We start from the raw sequence: 20,000 nt of genomic DNA on the forward strand, positions 1-20,000 counted from the left end.
GTCGAAGGCGTATCTTGTCGTGAATTGCTCGAAATACGGAGTAGAAAAACAGCTGACAGCTGATGAAGGGTAGAAAAACAGCTGACAGCTGATGAAGGGTCGTTCTTTATGTTGTTTGTCTTGTTTTCCATTTGTTTCTTTTGTTGTTCGCAAAAAAAGTTCGTATTCCATGTTTTCGTAATTTCGATTTCATGTTGTTTACGTTCTTTGACGTTCTGTACCCACATATGCATATGTATATACATATATATCTAGGTATGTACATATATGTATAAATGCATATATGTATTATTTATACTATTATATGATTGAACGCCAAGCATCCATTTCCAAGAAAGATTTACATATATATATATATATATATATATATATATATATGAGTTAAAGATTATTTTCCAGCATAACGTGGCAGTCCTGGATGGGACGAATGTTGATGCTTAGCTCCAGGAAACATCGTTTCCAGCTGGCTATACGACACAATATCTTATATTTTTGAACAGGGAAGCTCAGCACTCCTATCCAGCACAAAGGAACATCTGTGGACTGGTTCCTGGGTTATTGCTATTTATCAGCACAGAGTAGCTGCTCATCTTGACGGTGCTGCTGAATTCCCGTTCAAAGTGACACACAGTTACTGACCTTATAAATAGAAACATTAATATCTCTAAATCTCTCGAAGAGAAATATTCAGTAACAATACTTTACAGTAAAGACTGTTTGCCAATATAATGTGGAAGACCCAGATGGGACGAATGTTACTGTTGTTTAGCCCCAAGAAACGTCGTTTCCACCTGACTATACGACACAATATCTGTGTCCTTAGATTTTCGAACAGGGGAGCACAAAGCAACATCTGTGGACCGGTTTCTGGGTTATTGCTATTTATCAGCACGGAATAGCGCCGTCTAGCCGAGCAGCTATTCTGTTACTGAATATCTCTCTTTGAGAGATTTAGAAATGATTATGTTTCTTTATTTACATTATTTACATTTGACGGATATTTGTCCTCATCTTATTTGTTGTTAACACAACGTTTCGGCTGATAAACCCTCCAGCCTTCATCAGGTGTCTTAGGAAAATTTCGAATCTGGGTTCTCATTTCTTCTTCTTCTTCTTCTTCTTCTTCTTCTTCTTCTTCTTCTTCTTCTTCTTCTTCTTCTTCTTCTTCTTCTTCTTCTTCTTCTTCTTCTTCTTCTTTCTTGAATATAACATTCTATGTGTATTCCATACAATAAGGTTATCCTGAAATAGGAGTTGCGGTTCTATTGGTAAAACCCCAAATTTGTAATATTATATATATATTATTTACATTATTTACATTTAACGGATATTTGTCCTCATCTTGTTTGTTGTTAACACAAACTTTCGGCTTAACCACTACGCCATATGCCCACGAGCATATAGCGTAGTGGTTAAGAGCGCGGGCTACTAACCCCAAGATTCCGAATTCGATTCCAGGCAGTTACCTGAATAATAATAATAATAATAATAATAATAATAATAATAATAATAATAATAATAATAATAATGACATCGAAAAATACTTTAGTAATGAGAACCCAGATTCGAAATTTCCCCAAGACACCTGATGAAGGCTGGAGGGTATATCAGCCGAAACGTTGTGTTAACAACAAACAAGTTGAGGACAAATATCCGTCAAATGTAAATAATGTAAATAATGTACATAATTCCTCATCTCTTAGACATAGAACTGAATTATGTTTCTATTTACGCATGCATACATACATACATACACACATACATACATACATATATGTATATATATGTGTACATATATATATGTACATGTATATGTGACTCTTACTAAATGTTTTGAGTGACGCTTTCTCTTTTTCGTGTGTGAGTTTCGACCGGTTTCTGGGATATTGCTCTTCATCAGCACAGAGTAGCTGCTGGGCTAGACGGTGCTGCAGATGTTGCTTTGTGTTGGATGGCGGTACTGAGCTCCCCTGTTCGAAAATCTAAGGACATAGATATTGTGTCGTATAGCCAGTTGGAAACGACGTTTCCTGGGGCTAAACAACAGTAACATTCTAGGACTGCCGCATTATGTTGGCAAATATTCTTTACTTTAAAGTACTGTTACTGCATGTCTCTTGTTGAGAGATTTAGAAATGATAAAGTTTCTATTTACATATATATATATATTCTTACATACATACATACATACATACATACATACATACATACATACATACATACATACATATGTATATGTATATATATATATATATATATATATATATATATATATATATATATATATATATATATATATATATATATATATATATATATATATATATATATATATATATATATATATATATATATATGTGAGAAAGTTGGTATGTGAAAGCACGTGGCTGGATGTATAAAAGATAATAAGAGTGAAAAAACTACAGAAGGCTTGTGTTACATGGTTAAAGTATATATTTAAATTATGTCAGAAAAATGTTATAAAATCTTTTTGGTATATAAACATTGTATTTGGAGAAATAACCGGTTTCGTGTTGTCTTTTCAAATTTCTCTACTTCATCGTAACATGTGTTCGCTCCCGTGTAAAAAAAAGAGTTCTAGATAGGGGGAGGTAATTAGGGTTTTCTTCCGGTATAAGGGAGATAATCGAAATGTAGGAGGTGGTAGATTTTGGTTAATGTACCATGGTTTGGTTTAGAAGGAATAGTATATTAGGTTTAGTTCTATATTTTTTTCCTCTCAGTGGGGTGATGAATTTCCTTATTTAAATGTGTTAGCAATGGTTAAGTTTGGGTTTGTATTTTTGAATGAAGAAGGTTTCCTTATTTAATCTAATTTGTGTTGGTGTTCTAATGGCACATTGATAGAATGGAAAGATTATAAATTGTGGTAGCATTTGTTTTGCGCATTTCTCAATATACTTACTAAAGGGTATCATTCGGTATTCTGGGCATGCAATCTGCTGTCGATGCAGAGTGCATCTGCGTCTGAGCGATAATCCTATGGACCCTATGTAGTGTTCGTGGCAGCCCGAGCATCTTATTACATAAATAAGGTTCTCTGAGGCACAAGTAAAGTCAGATTTAACTTTGAATTTTTGTCCCTCTTTGAAGAGGAATTCTGAACCTTCTAGAAGGTTTGGGCATGTTGCGCAATTTGGTCGACCACATTTTTTTACTTTTGCATCTGTTATTTTGGAAAATAATTTTGCCTTTGTGAGGATCTGTTTCAATGATTTTGGTTGTTTGTAGCTTTTAATGATTTTGTGTGTGTGTAAAATTTCCTTTAATTTGGGGTCCTTATGTAGCATTGGTATGTTTTGGGTGATGATGGTGAAGGCTTGTTTGTTTCTGGGGTTCTATGTGGATATGTATGGCAGTATTTTCGGGGAAGGTGTGTTGCTATGTTTAACTTTTCTTAAGTTTTCTATGTCGATTTGTGATGCACGTCTAATTCCATCCTCTATGCGTTGAACTGGGTAGTGTCTGTCAATTAGTGTGTTTTTGAGTTCTTGTAGTCTAAAGTCTCTAGTATTTTGTTCTGACACTATTGTGCATATCCTTCTTGCAAGGTTGAAGGGGATGTTTGTTTTGGTGTGTCTTGGGTGGCATGAATCAAATAGTTGTTCGGCGTCTGTGATTTTGTAAAATATGTCCGTTTTTATTTTTAGGTTTACTTTTTAAATTAGTATATCCAAGAATGGGAGCTCCTTTCGGTTGTACTCCATTGTGAACTGTATGTTTGGGTTGACACTATTCAATAGACTTTTGAATTTCAAGAGTTCATCTGTGTTTTCATTCCAGAGTATGAAACAGTCGTCCAGGAACCTTTTCCAATTTTCTTTTATGTATTGGGAAAGGGTGTTTCCAAAGGTGGATAAAGATTCCTGGTATATTATTATTTCCAAGTAACCCATTGTTAGGTTCGCAATGACTGGAGCTGCCCTAGTGCCCATAGCAATTCCAGATTTTTGTCGGTAGAAAGTATTTTCAAACATGGGATCCAAGACAGACAGAATTTCTCTTTTATCAATATAGACATTGATCGCCAGGCCGTCAAATATAGATACATACATACATATATATATATATATATATATATATATATATATATATATATATATATATATATATATATATATATATATATATATATATATATATATATATATATATATATATATATATATATATATATGTATGTATGTATGTATGTATGTATGTATGTATGTATGTATGTATGTACGTATGTACGTACGTATGTATGTATGTGTGTGTGTGTGTGTGTGTGTGTGTGTGTGAGCATACATGGATACATGCCTATATATTTTATTTTTGCAGCAAAATGTCCACAACTTCCAAATTCTATTCTGTCGATGGAGTTGGAGTCTTGTAAAAGTCTATATTACCAAACTGACTACGTGAGAAATCTCAAATGTAACGGAAATAGATTTGATAAAGAATATTTAAAAAGTAAGTTAGCTTTTATTACCATTTATTTTTTGTCATTCCCTTGATTATATTTCAGTTATACAGCGTTGACCAACTTAGAGATGTATATAACTCTGTATAAGATAAACGCATTGTTTTCAAATGAGAAAATTTAAGATCAGAACTGAAAGGCACTCCATCTAACTCAAAGAGTGTTATTTAGTACGATATCCAGACACAAAATAATGACCCCTCAGCCAGTCGTGATATTCCACGAATTTACCAATAATGATTCGTCTTTTCAAAATTGATCTAAACAATGTTACTTTTATTACAAAGATAAATACAGATATATCCAATATCATCCCTCGTAAATTCTTGATTTATTAAAATAATATCCACCCCAAGAGGATGTATTATAATTATCAAATAGAAATTATGAACAGCTTCACTTTGAAAGGGAAGACAATCTGAACAATCAAGAATTCTCCAGTGTTGACATATCACTAAGGAAAAGGGCTGGTTTATTATCTGAAGATAAGTGGACAGATGACGTGTGTTTCTGGCTCAGTAGCCTTCGTCGGCATAACAGTTGTCTAACCTTATTCCCAGAGGCTAAGGGGCTTAGACTTACGCGATTTACATAATTTTTATGCCAGACGATTACAAATATTAAGTGAGATGTAGGCATCGTGCCGGCAGAAACGTTAGTACGCCGGGAAAATTGCTTCGCGGCATTCTGACTGTCTTTGCGTTCCGAGTTCAAATTCCCCCGAGGTCGACTTTGCCTTATCCTTTTGGAGTCGAAAAAATAAGTACCAATGGAACACTGGAGTCGATTTAATTGACTATCTCCTTCTCAGAATTGCTGACCTTGTGCCAAAAGTTGAAACTAATATTAACTGAGATGAGGGGCTGCGAGCTAACAGAATAGTTTGCACGGCGGGCGAAACGCTTAGCAGCATTTCGTTCGTCTGCACGTTCTGATTTCAAATTCCACCGAAGTCGACTCAGCTTTTCATCCCTTCTGGATCGATAAAATAAGTACCAGTTGAGTACTGGGGTCGATGTAACCGACCTAGTCCCTTTTCCAAAACTGCTGGCCTTGTGCCAACATTTGAAACCAATTTTAATTGAGATACTGACATAAAAGAGAATTAAATCTAATGTTCGGTCGTATCTGAACTGATACTTCATTTTCTTCCTTTAAAGTAAGTCTAATCGAAAAAATATCTTGAAATTGTTTCCCTTACAGAAAAGAAACAATATCATTGAAGAAAACATGCACAAGTGCTTTGTTCATAAACATTTATTTAAATTCGTAAGTAGAGGCGCGGAGCAGTGACGGAAAGAATACAAAATTAAACAATGCTCAAAAAAGACACTGAAAAAGGATATAGATTTTAAAAATAACTAATTCGAAGTAAATATGATGTAAATTTGAAATAATGTAAAGACTATGAAAAAATACTTAATTGAAATAATTATGTAAATTTGTGTAGAGTATATTTTTACTGGAGTGAAAATGTAATATTGTGAAGTTATATATTGGTTTCAAATTCTGGCACAAAGCCAGCAATATAGCAGAGGGCGTAAGTCGATTATAACGACCCCCAGCGTTCAACTAGTACTTGTTTCATCGATTCCAAGGTGATGAAAAGCAAAGTCTTTGGACTCAGAACGTACAGACAGGGGAAATGCTTGTTAGTAATTTGTCCGGAATGCTAACGATTTTATCAGTTCGCTGCCTTTAGACTATATTAGTAGTAATTTCTTTTTTACCAAGGTTTTTAAAAATTATTGAGAATTGCAATGGCGTTTTATTTCTTCTCTTATGTTTACGTGTCATATATTGAACCCCATGAAAAAATTTACATTAATAGTATTTTGAATTTTTTTAACAATAATAATCTGAATTATTCTTTCCTATTTCTTTGAAGTTCAAATTAAAAATTGTTCACGATCAACTGCTCCCAAACCTTCCAGAGAATGTGACTTCAGTTATGATTCTGATAAAGCAACAGAATGGACAACAAACAAGGAGGGTGCAGGAGCTTGGATTAAATTCTATTTCGATGCTGTCTACTCAATATCTAGAATATCTTTGTATCAAAGGACTGGCTGTTGGGAGCAGATAGAAAATATAACCGTTAATACTGACGATGGAAAAGTAGGTTTTCTTTTCTGTTTCTTTTTATAATTCGCAACACGAAAACAGCAGTTAGATACAAATACATACGCACACGCACACACACACACACACACACACACACACACACACACACACACACACACACACACACACACACAGACATGGTAAATGAAAGACGGAAGATGGAATATACGAGAATTTTTATTAATCACGATAATTGTTTCGACACATCTAGCATCGCTCCCTCACGGATGGGACACTTAACAACTGATTCAGAAGCATCCGATGATGCAGATGTGTCTGATCGGGTGATAAATAGATATAACTCGCTAAAATAACAGTTCCGCAATTTATCTTCTCATTTCATAGAAAGAAAAGCAGCAAAGCAAAGGATATATCTTCATTTATATAGATGATCAAAAATAAAATAACAGATGCAAAAACGAAACAAACACGCAATGCAGAAAGAAAAGTATTAAAAATAACCGTTAACAGATATGGATGTATAAACACCCTAGCGCAAGCTGAATGGCGCGTGTACACTCGCTCATACAAGCATCCACGAAAATGGAAGCATACGCACACGTGTGGTTTGGTGCACACACATTCACATAGCAAGTTAAATAGCTACTTGGTGTTTATAAGAATGGGGAGGTTACAACTAAAATTAATTCATCTATACCTTAAAGTAAATTGTGTGTGTGTGTGTGTGTGTGTGTGTATACTCGTGTGTATGTATATATATATATATATATATATATATATATATATATATATATATATATATATATATATATATATGTATATATGTATATATATATATATATATATATATTATGTATATATATATATATGTATGTATATATATATATATATATATATATATATATATATATATATATATATATATATATATATTTATGTATATATATATATGTATATATATGTATATATATGTATATATATATATATATATATATATATATATATATATATATATATATATACATACATATATCTCCATACATAAACACACCCATACACACATACGCTGATAGATAGATAGATAGATAGATAGATACAAAGGTAAGTCAAGAATTTCACGTCCTGTTATTTCTGTAATTTATTAAAACAAAAGTAGAGGTTGAATAATTACATCACTCCGCGACTTAGTTTCCTTGCTTTTAGATATAATTGCCCCCAGCGGTCCACAAACTTACTTATTCCGTCGGAGAAGAGGGTTTTCGGCTGGTCGTGCAGCCATCTTTGTACTGCTTCCTGCGCATCGTCCTCATAAAGAATGTTTGAGCGGCCGAAAGAAGTGATGGTCGTAAAGGACATTTCAATGGTTTCAATGGTGAGCGCGGCAGCATGTGGGCTTGCATTGTCGTACAACAATGACACTTGCTTTGCCAATAGACTTTGGTGTTTACTGGTTTCAGTTTGCTGGCCAGCATTTAACTATTACCTGCACTGATGACTATAGACCCCTTTCCCAGGTAATGTTCCAGTGCAGGTCCGTTTGTGTTGCAAAAATGGTTAGCACCACTTTTTCTGCAGAAGATCGAGTTTTGAATTCGTTTTACGCTGGTGATTCGGGTCTTTCCACTCCTTATTCTACCTTCTTGATTATGGCTCAAAATGATAGAATCAGGTCTCATCTTCTGTGTCATCTCGTTGTAGCGGTCAAGTAAGCATCAACAGATCTTCATACCATTGCGCTTATGCGCTTCGGTAAGCTCTTTTAGCATCCGTCTCGCACTGACTTTACGGAAGCGAAGCTTGTCGTAGATGATTTCGTATGCAAAACAATGACTAATTCGCAGAAAACATACCGAAAACATATCGATGGTCACTTCTTGCTTCACGCTTGTTCGGCCATTTCTAAACTTCTCGGTCGACTCATACACATTTCTGCGTGGTATAGCGCTGTCCCCGTATTGTACTGAAAGTCTCCGATGTACTGAAAGTCTCCGATGTACTGAAAGTCTCCGATGAATTTTAGCCCTGGACACACCTTCAGACAAGAAAAATCAAATCACTGATCTGTGTTCTTCCTTAGTGCACACTGTCAGGTGAGCGGACATCTTTACTCTGTAACACAAGAAACAAAACCAGAGTAATAAAGGTCAAAATTTTGATTATGTAACCATTAGAGTACCACATTTTAGAATGCAAAGGTTGAAGACAATGCACTCAGCAGGAAAAAAGTTTTAGCCAAAGTGGAGATAATTTTTGACTGTCTTTGTGTGTGTGTGTACTTATGTATATGTATATGTATATGTATATATATATATAAGTGTGTTTGTACCTATATATATATATATATATATATATTGTTGTCGAAGGATCCTGACCACCACCCAAGTAACTAAAGGTGGACTGACTCATTGTTATAAATGAAAGAACTGTGAGCGATTGGCAGTTGGAGTTGATAAGCAGTTCACTGTGAGCCTTTGATATAGTGTAATAGTAATAGTAGTGAGTCTCGTGTAATAGTAATAATAATGCATCGTTCATGTATTTTCTTCTTCCCTGATTCGTTAGTTTTTACTTCCAATACAAGGATATAAAAGCGGCGACGAGTTGTTCGAAGCTTGCGTTGGACGATTAAATTTTTGGGAGGTGCGAAACCAAAGAAAAAATCACAAAAGATCTATTGGCTTCCGTGCTGCAGCAGTTGTAACAGCAACTACAGCAGCAACTACAGCAGCAACTACAGCAGCAACTACAGCAGCAAATACAACAGCAACAACAACAAAACCAACAGTTGCTGGAATTAATATTGAAGAAGTCTGAAAATACTTCAGGTTCGTACTCGTCAGACAGCGTAGCAAACTCTATTGAAAAATTCAGCTATAAATCAGAAGTTACTATCTCCTCTGCATATTTTTGTAGATACAAAGAAATCTTCAAAGAAGAGTGTAAAAGTTGGTCCGACGAGAAAAAAGTACCATTACTTTTAAGAAAATCATCCCCTGCCGAACACGAAAAATATAGTAATTATATTCTGCTGAAGAAGCCAGGTGTGATTTGTTTCGATGAAACAATATATCATCGAAAATTTTCAGTTAAAGTAGTTCCCTGTTTAATACTCGCTGGCAATGTTTAAATTTGGTCGGAAAAACTTATGAAGATTTCGTCACGTACGCCGGAGTGGTAAACAGAGAGTGTGAGAAATTTAAATTGAATGAATTGACCCCGGACATGTTCAAGTCTTTAACTTTTGTTCAAGGGCTTACTGTAAGCAAAGATGCAGATATACGTTCCCGGATATGAACAAATTTAGAACAGGACCAAAATTTAACTCTGCAGGTGGTAGCAGAAGAATGTCAGAGTATTATTAACCTACGACGTGATGCAAATAAAACTGAAGAGAAAGATTGTTCTCAGATTCAAGCGTTCGACCAGTAACGAATAAGAAAATAGACAAAAAATATCAAGACCAAATCCATGTTTGGGTGCAGTGGTCTACATTTTAAAAATAACTATATAAAATGCTACAAGTGTGGTAAAATAGGTCATAAAAAGTCGCACTATAGGACAGAACCTAAAAAAGGGGGTTCAACAGAAAAAAATCCCGTAAACGGATTATCGGTGACAAAAAATGCGAACGAGCCTCAAAGAAAATTTATGTATGTAAAAATTAATAATACAAGCGTAAAGTTACAATTGGATACAGGCAGCGACATCCCAATATTTAACACAGATACATGGGAAAAGATCGGGAGACCTAAATTAAATGAAACCTCGAAAATTGCCCGTGGTGTTTCACGAACAAAATCATATTTTAAGGGCGAATTGATAAGTAACATTACATTTTGTGAAAAAGCCTTATAGGCTAAAGTTTTTGTGTTAAATAATACAATTTGTTCGGTACTGACTGAATGGAATTGTTTAATTTATGGACCTCAACATAAATCTCTTCTGTAAATGGTTTTTCCTCCAGTACAAATAAGGCAGATTGAAAAAAAAAAAAAATATTTTTCCTGTAGTTTTGTCCGATAAATTAGGTCTGTGTACCAAAACGAAGGCACGGTCTCAAATACAAGAAAACTTCATACCGAGACATTTAAAGAAAAACGAACGGTACAGTTCGCAGCATTGGAACAGATAAACTTAGAGAGACTAGAAAAAATTGGAGTTATCCCAAAAGGGAAATATTCTAAATGGTCAGCACCAACCGTGTACATTAAGAAAAAGAATAATAAAATCAGTATGTTTGCTCATTTTTTCCCTCTGGAAGTGAATCGTAAGCGTAAGAGATATTAAAACTCGGAGCGGAGTTCAATTCTCAATAGTGGAGAAGAGAGAGTAAGCTGATTCTAAAAAGGGGAGATGCTGTGAAAGGATACCGACCACCCCGCAAGTGATTAAAGGTGGACCGACTCATTGTCATAAATTAAAGAACTGTGAGCGATTGATAGTTCGTGGTGGTAAGCAGTTCACTGTGAGCCTTTGATGTAGAGCGTTGAGTCTTGTATAAGAGTAATTGTAATACATTGTGTATATACTTTCTTCCCCCTTGCTTCGTTATATCATATAGTCAATACAAAGGTATAATATATATATATATATATATATATATATATATATATATATATATATATATATATATATATATATGAAAATACTCCCCATTGAAAATACTCTCCATTGATGTTGTGGCCTTTTAAAGATCGTCAATGAACAAAATGCAACCCCAAAACTGAGGCCATCACCTTCTCCATAGATGAAACGACCTCCGCCCTCTTTGGAAAAGGCGAGAAGGAGTGTTTCCACTGCATGGAGTGTATCAAGGAAACCAGCTGGATCTGACTTGAACAATGTCAAATTTTCACGTGCTGTGAACAGCCCGGTGGGTTTTTGAACAGGTCTCAGGTGTGTTACTTACCGAGCAGAAACTATCGTCATGTCAAGTTCATCACGCTCAATATTCTCAATTCTCTTACAATATATGCTAACAGCGTACCGCCAATCATCCGTAGTGAACACAACCAATGTTGACACGGTTGTGGAAGTTGCAGGACGTCCGACCTTAGGTCATCTTCAAGACTCTCCGTTCCCTTCCTAAATTCAGCTACCCACTTTGCACTCTTGATAAAGCTGCAATGCCAACCCCTAATGTAGTAACCATGCCAGCATGAATGTCGCTGGGGGCTAAATCTTTTTTCTGCAGGTACTTGATAACAACACGATGGCAAATATTGTCGATTTTCAAGAGAGGTTGCTACTACTTACATTTGAAGTGTTCTTTGAACATCTAGGTGTGAGTTTACCCGGAACGAAACAAAGCAGTTACTAATTAGAAGAGTTGAAATTAATACCTGCAAGATTTCGCAGCTCTAACATCACTCCTTCATAGTCAGCCTATGAACCTTTCAACTCACCCTCGTGTTTAGTTGTTAAAAATTCTCCCTTTTTTCTTCGTGGCACTCCACTATCATATGTCTGAAAAGAGGTAAAATTTATTCAACTTTCAAAAATGACGAACAAAATTTTTAGAGGAAGAGTACAACCACAAAAAGAAAAAAACAAACTTTATGAAAAGTATTTTTCGCGTTAATTCAACAACTAAAATAAATAAAAAAAAAAGTACGAAATTAACTAAGAACAGAATATAATGTAGCCAGTATACATGAAATATAAAGCTGTTGCAGATTTAATTCTTTATATTCTACACCTCAAAGTGTCATTTTCATAAATGATCAATACCTCTTGTTTAAAGAAAACACATAAGCTTTATCGGATTAGCGTTATATTGAAGAAAACAAATTTACCTTCCCGCGCCTTAACTGATCCGCAACATTTACATGTAATCAGCCGATAAAACCTTACTTTATACCAAATTCTTTGTGTTGTACTTATGGGATCTAATGCAAAAGAAAGCCATCCAACGGACTGGCAACAGTCCATTAATTGACACATAAGCTGTAATATCTAGTGAGCTGTATACTTATTCTGCCATTTCTATTGTCACAATTTCCTGTGTTTCTTAAATGTATCTTATTTTCCTCCTCAGTTCAGATTTAAATTGACAAAAAACAACAAGACCGATTACAAAGACACCAATGTATACAATGACATTTTAAAATTATCGCCTAATGTATTGACTAATTACGTGGAAATACAAGTGAACAGCGTGTATCCTAAATGTGATAATCGAAAAGACAAAGAAAATGTTGGCCTGAGAGAAATAGCGTTTCTTGGATTCGGTAAGAATAGACAGTTGTTTATGTTAATGTAGTTTTATATGTCTAATTAATGTGTTAATTACTCATTATTTTCTTTCAGATCTCATTTGTGCTTACGTTTGTACGTTTATTACAAATTAAAAAATGAAAAATGGAAACATACATGTTCCCTTAATCAAAACCAAGATGAGTTTGCGTTGAAAAAATTAATCAAACTTCCAATTTTGGGTAGTGGTTTTCTGATTGCAGCCCTCCCGTGAAATCCGGCTTTGTGCAGCTCCTGGCGAACAGTTTTTGTGGAAACAGAGTTTCCGAAAGTCGGATGCGTGGTTCGAGTCCTGTGGTGGGTTAGAGGAGTAAAGTTAGGCAAGTCGATATACAAAAGATATTAAATACATTTAATACAAAAAATGTACATATGTTTACGTATAAAAAGGTCCGAATTACACAGAATGGAAATTATATCAGGAATTAAAGGGGTTGAATAAGAGTTTTATGTGTCCAACAGCTGTTTTGGAGGGCTTGGTAATCCAAAATAATGATTGTAAATTGATTCCATTATCGGATAATACAGCCTCCGTCCTCAAGGAAGAATTCTACATTTGAGGTGTTGACAGAATGGAGTTTAAAGATGGAATGATTTTGTGGAGAACTAAGTGTATTAGAAAGGGGAGTTGGGGGTATTTAGACAGAGTAGTGAGAGAAGAAAATAAATTTCAGGGTTAGGATTAATAATTAGGTTAGTGATAGTAATAGAGGTGGAAAGTGAGAGGAAGAGGGAAGGTTGTTTTAGGTAGTATGTGAATGGTGACGTTTGTGTTTATTTGTATGAGGGCTATCGAGTTAAAGGTTGAGATAATGAAAATGGGGATGGCTATTATTTGAAAGTTGACTGGTTTAGTGGTTGAGGGAGATTAGTAAGGTGTGTAAAGAGGAATGAGAGATGGAGGGGGATAGAGTGGGGATGAGAAGGTGGTCAAAAAGTGATTATTTGTGGGACAAAGGAATTTGGTTGGTATTGAAGGTGGGGTGTTATAGTAAAGAGAAGTGTATGAAATTGAATAGAGGGGTGTGAATATGGAGGGGGCAGATGTAGATTGGTTAGTTTTCGAAGGAGTGAGGTACCGTCAAGTAGTTTTTTAAACTGGGGAGGGTGGAGAGGTTAAGAGGGAAGTGGGAAGTAGTTGATTTGAAGAATTTGGAAGTAATTGGAAATGTGTGTATGAGAAAGACTAAGAGTGGAGGAGTAGTATTTTTTTAAGTAGTAGGTTGTTAGGATGACTTTGTTTTAATTTAAGGTTTTTTGGATATGGAAACTTATCTTGGGATTACAAAGAATTAGCGAAGTGCGTGAAAGATGACTAGTAGTACTTGTGTTTGCAAGAATAAATAACCTCTGAGAATCTATTAAATAATGAGGAGTTATGAAGGCGAAGAATGGTTAATGATTCTTTTAGACATAAATTTCACTTGCCGATGTTTGCATTGTACGAGGGAACTTCGCTTACTATGGACCAGGATAGGGTGTATGGAATATTTTGAGATTTAAAGTTGCGTATATACGTTGCTAAGGAGGTTGATAATTTAGAATTTGGATTGGAGAAAGAGTTCATGTGTGCACGGTAGCAGCGCTTGAAATCTACGGTGCCGCCGATATATGTCTTTGTTTGGTGGGAGCGTGGTGTTATAACACGGCACTTGTAGATTACATTTTTGCGTAGACGGGAGACTGCAAGAGGGCATAATTGAGAGACGCGACGATTTCAAGTTTTCCTACCGGTTCCATGGTTGGGGTTTACTGCTAGTGAGGTTGAGCTTCGTTGGTTCATCGTTAGTGGGGGAGAACCTGAAGTGTAATCTGTATTTGTATTAGATTGGGAAATGGTATTGCAGCTAATATTTGTCGTTGCGTGGGTAGGATTGTGGGATGATGGCTTGAGTCTGGTATAATTTAATTGAGTGGGGTTACTAAGGGTTGTGTTGTTGCTACTATGTGGGCTTACTTGGGGTGCAGTGTGAGAGTTTAGATGTTCAGAGGACTGGTGTTGGAGTTTGTGTTTGTTCGAGGAGGCGATTATGAATCCAAAATTTGGTGTGGCAGAGTAGGAGATTTTCACGGATGATTTGTTAAATATGGGATAGTATTTATGCTGTGATGGAAAGTTAGATTTCAAGATGTTAAAGAAGAGTTTAAGTAGATATTTAAGTTGGAGAGAGAAAGGTAGTGCGAACCATAAAATTTCCCGTACCTGGCTTTAGAATGTTTAGAGTATATGGCTGAAGTGAGTTGATCAGGAAGGGGTGCTTATAGTTGTTATAGGCTCGGGTGGCCAGTAGGGCTGCCGGGTGTGATATGTAAGGGTTTTTTAGAGTTGTTGGATTGGTGTAGAGTGAAAGTAATGTCCGTAGATTCAAGGTTAGTATTGGGAAAGAGATCTGTTATTTTAGTTTTAAGTTTAGTGCTGGGGTATGATAGTTTTTTCTCGTGGAAGTCGCTTATTTGGTTAAAAATTTCTTAGTAGGCAGATAAGTTAGAGATTCAGATAGCTATGACTGTGACTACGCTATTAAAAGTAAGTTTAGGGTGATTAAAGAGGACATTTATATATTGTAAAGATTGATTGGGTTTATGAAAAGGGTGATATAGATTTGTGTTTAAGTCGAAAGTAACGTCTAAGAAAGTAGTCCCCTTAGTGTCAATTTCGAATGAAATTCTCAGGTTATAGTTTTCAAAAAATTTGTGTGGGATTTTCTTGGTGCATTTCACTAACGGTCGAGATGATCCAGTTGATGAAAGGAGTGCATCGTCCCTGTATAATCCACTGGAGAGGTTGGGGAAGTATTGTTTAATTTGGGAGAGAAGGAATAGGTCAATTAGGTCATGCACCCATGGTTATATCGAAGAAATCCGTAGATGAGTTTCAGGTTCAATTATTATCCTTAAAATGAATCAGAATCTTCTTTGTAGCCAGGATGATATTGATGTCCGATTCAGAGATGGGACCATATTTTCGGGTGAAGATTAAGGCCTTATTTAAGAGAATTGGTGGTATAGATGAATAATAATTTGAGATGTCAAAGTGAAGGAAATGATTGTGTTGCTTATCATGAAGAGAGTGAAACCAAATGATGACATCTCCTGTGCAATTTCAGAGCGGAAGCTTAACGTTAATCCTAACAAGGGGTAGAATACGGTCAATAATGCATATATTAATTCGACCTAAGTCGGATTTAGTGGCACAAATTAACACAAAAGTTATGATTCAGATATTACCTTAGCCCCCCTTCCCTCTTCCTCCCACCTTCCAACTCAGACAACATGACTGAAACAAGTAAAATTATAAAAGAGTAAAAGAAAAAAAGAATATATATATGCATGTATACACACACACAGACATACACACACAGACATACACACACACACACACACACACACACACACACACACACACACACACACACACATGTACAGTATCATATATCCATCACGGCTGATCTTACCAATCGGTTTCGCGCTAGGAATACAACGGAGTGATAGGTAACAATCCGATTATATAACCTTACGCTCATCAGGCGATATGGAAAGGAATGTGGTGACTGCACTCTATTATCGGAAGTGAATGGACACATCCAGTTTGCGGTTCCTGTGTAAAAGATGGTGAAACGAAAATGAGCAAGGGATTAGATTAGGAGTTATGTCCCTTGGTTGGATCCGCTGTAAAGCCGGTAAGAGTTATCTTGAAGTGTTTGTGGGAAATGTGTGCATTATTAAGTGTGGTACTCCTGTGGAGATGAGATATATATTTATTGCCGTAATGAACCAACTCTCTGTTTAAATGCTATGAGATCCCCTTTTCTTTGATTTCTTTCGGAGTAATATTTAAGTGATGGCCCTGCAAGGGGACATACATTATGTAAACATATCAATCGTTTCAGCAAACATATTGATAATATTTAAAGATATTGATTCATTTTAGCTCCATCAAAATGCTTTATAAACCAAAGTGCAATTGAGAATTCTGTGAACGACATACTAATTAATTGTACAGGGGAAAAAGGAATTCTAAGACAGATGAAGAATGGAGATGTAAAATTCAATTTGTGTAAGTAAAATGTATCGATATCTTAAAGTTGACTATATATTGATAAAGTAGATGTGGGAAAATGCTTAGAACGGGAGAAAAATATGGCGTATACCACACATATGCATACAGATAACTGCACAAGCGCACCCTTTCGCATACACATACAGGGGTTGGACAAAATAATGGAAACACCATAGCATCATCATTTTGAAATATCTATAAAACCGCCAAATGCTTGATTATTTTTATGTTTTCAAAGAGGTCAAATAATTGGTGCTCGTAAGGCAGGTGCTAGCGTAACGAAAACAGCCGAAATGTTTGATGTATCAAGAAGTACTGTCACGAAAGTAATGACAGCCTTTGAGAAAGAGGGAAAAACCTCCTCGTCGAAACAAAACTTCGGAAGAAAACCAAAACTTTGAGACAGGGACCGTCGGACTCTTACGCGAATTGTTAGAAAAGATCACAAAAGTACAATTCCCAAAATTACTGCAGAGCTTAATGACCACCTCGAGAACTCAGTTTCCACAAAAACTCTTCGCCGGGAGCTGCACAAAGCCGAATTTTACGTGAGGGCTGCAATCAGAAAACCACTACTTTCAAAAGCAAACATTGCAAGCGTTTAGAGTGAAGTAAAAACCTATAGAATTGGTCCCTAAGGCAGTAGAAGAATGTTGTTTTCTCGGACGAGTCATCCTTTACCTTATTTCCGACCACTGGCCGAGTATACGCGTGGAGACAGCCAAAAGAAGCATTTGATGCAGACTGCCTTCTTCCAACTGTTAAACATGGAGGAGGATCTGTGATGATCGGGGGGGGGGGGCTATATCTTGGAAATCCGCCGGGCCCAATGGTTTCCCTTCATGGCAGAATTAATAGTCAAGACGATTTAAGCATTTTATCTGATGAAATTCATCCTATGATTGCGGAATTGTTTCCGGAGGGAAATGCAATCTTTCAGGCTAATAATGCACCAATTCACACAGCTAAAGTTGTTACTGAATGGCCTGAGGAACATTCTAGTGAACTTGAACATCTTATCTGGCCACCAGATCTCAATATTATTGAATATATAAGGTGCATTTTAGAAAAACAAGTAAGGAGTCGATATCCTCCACCATCATCACTACAAGAAGTGGAGACTGTTTTAGCTGAAGAATGGACTAAATTCCTTTGGAAACAATTCAAACTTTGTACGAGTCCATAACTGGTAGAATTCAAGCTGTAGTTACTGCCAAAGGCGACCCTACTCTATATTAAAATAAATTTGTTTGAAATTTAAAGATGTTTCCATTATTTTGTCCAACCCCTTTATATAAATGTTAAAAGTAATCTTTGAACAATGCAAGTTAAGAAATAGACAAAATTTATAAGTGATGTCAATGATGAAAACAAAAATAAAAGAAATTGTCTTACTCAGTATAGCTTGCTTAATAATCCCCAAATATTTCTGATAAGATTCTCAAAAGGTATTGCAATATCCTTTTGCGTTGCCGGCAACTCCTTACATATTTTGCCTCAAATCTAACCCGCATTACTGAAAGGATTTTCAAAAACCCCATTTAACGCACTGTAACGCTTCATTCAATTTATAACACAAACATATATATAAATGCGTACATAATATATACATACATAGATACACACACATGCACACAGATGCACAGACAACATACTCATACATATATATATATTATAAATTTACACACACACACACACATATATATCATTATATATATCATTGCATATGCGTATACAAGTAAAGAAAATTACGTATAACTGACATTCTTTTTCCAGATATAATCTGCTTGTATTTTTTTCCTTTGACAACGCAGACCACCACTACTTGTCTCCAATTCTAAGTTTTTCTTTCCCTAAAATAAAACAGATTGTACAAGATTTCTTATTTGCTAATGAATATTTTGACGAGAAATTCAACTTGCATTTTAGGAGCTTACTTAAAAAATTCTGTTATATCTGACCTTTAATTCTCAAGATAGGAAACATTTATGCATATATAGTCAAACTTGTAAGATATTTATGTTAATTATAATGAACTGTTCTGATTTGTTATATGATTGTGTTACTATGTAACTACGAATACACAAACCTTAAAAAAAACCTTGTGTTCTATTTTACTACTTTTTGAATACCAGGTGACCAACCAGCGGAAATGGAAACAACAACTGATCAATTGAGCACAACCGAAAGTTATAATGTTCCTGCAATATCTAGTATGTATTGCTTGTCTTTTACTTAACGTTGATTTCAAATATAGATAGATCAGATGTTGCAGGAGCAGAAATACGGATATTGATTTATCAATACTCTAGGTAAGTGCACGATTTCTTGTTCTGCACCATAAATCAGTAGATATTTATTTTACAGAACAAAAATAGTCTGCACGAAACCGGAGTATTGATAAATTCACTCCACTGCCTATCTGTTTTCTGCAAGTATCAACTTGCAGCAATTTAAGCGGAATAATAACGGTATATATATATATCAAAGGTCTCGGAGACATCTGTGAAGGCCGATGTCGCTGTCCCTTCATCCACAGCCAGTAAATTAAAAAAAGTATAAAAGTATCTACTAACGTGATCTATGAAAATACATTCAGGAAATATTTTAATGTTCATTTTGATGCGGAAATCTTGAAATTGCTTAATTTCGTTAAAAAAATGTATGATGAACTAGATATCTGATTTAAGTTATAGAAAAATTACGATTAGCGTTAGTTACGATATAATAAATACCAAACACAACTTGTCATTTTGATTTCTTCTCTCTCTGACTGTTTCCACCTTTCCACCATTAACATTGGTTAACTCACTGTTTTACCGTCTTCCTCTCCGCCTACAACAGATATCTGCGATGAAAATGAGATTAATTTCCTTCGGACACACACTGTGACAATGGGATTAATATTATAGATTGGCATGAGATGGACAACGATTTCTTTGTTGAACACCCAAGCAGTCTCTTATAGTAATATTACAGAGTGGAATAAGTACTTCTTACGTTCTGATCGACTTTGCCTTTCATTCTTTCTGGGTCGATAAAATAAGTACCAGTTGAACGCTGGGGTCGATGTAATCGACTTACCCCTTTCCCGAGACTGCTTGTCTTGTACCAAAG

The 20,000-nt window shown here is 35.5% G+C and overlaps 1 protein-coding gene across 2 annotated transcripts in view; it reads left to right on the top strand.

The window, feature by feature from the left end:
- LOC106869236 (uncharacterized) overlaps positions 1–20,000 on the top strand; it is a 39,663-nt gene that overhangs the window by 4,304 nt on the left and 15,359 nt on the right. For both annotated transcript variants that reach the window (XM_089346962.1, XM_089346963.1), the window contains exons 2-6: positions 4,342–4,473; positions 6,372–6,601; positions 12,606–12,798; positions 16,755–16,880; positions 19,019–19,096. In XM_089346962.1, coding sequence (XP_089203088.1) covers positions 4,342–4,473; positions 6,372–6,601; positions 12,606–12,798; positions 16,755–16,880; positions 19,019–19,096 — 759 coding nt within the window. The remainder of the gene's footprint in view (positions 1–4,341; positions 4,474–6,371; positions 6,602–12,605; positions 12,799–16,754; positions 16,881–19,018; positions 19,097–20,000) is intronic.

Source organism: Octopus bimaculoides, chromosome 2 (genome assembly GCF_046866305.1).
Source record: "Octopus bimaculoides isolate indiv1 chromosome 2, ASM4686630v1, whole genome shotgun sequence".
Classification (NCBI taxonomy): Eukaryota; Metazoa; Mollusca; class Cephalopoda; order Octopoda; family Octopodidae; genus Octopus; species Octopus bimaculoides.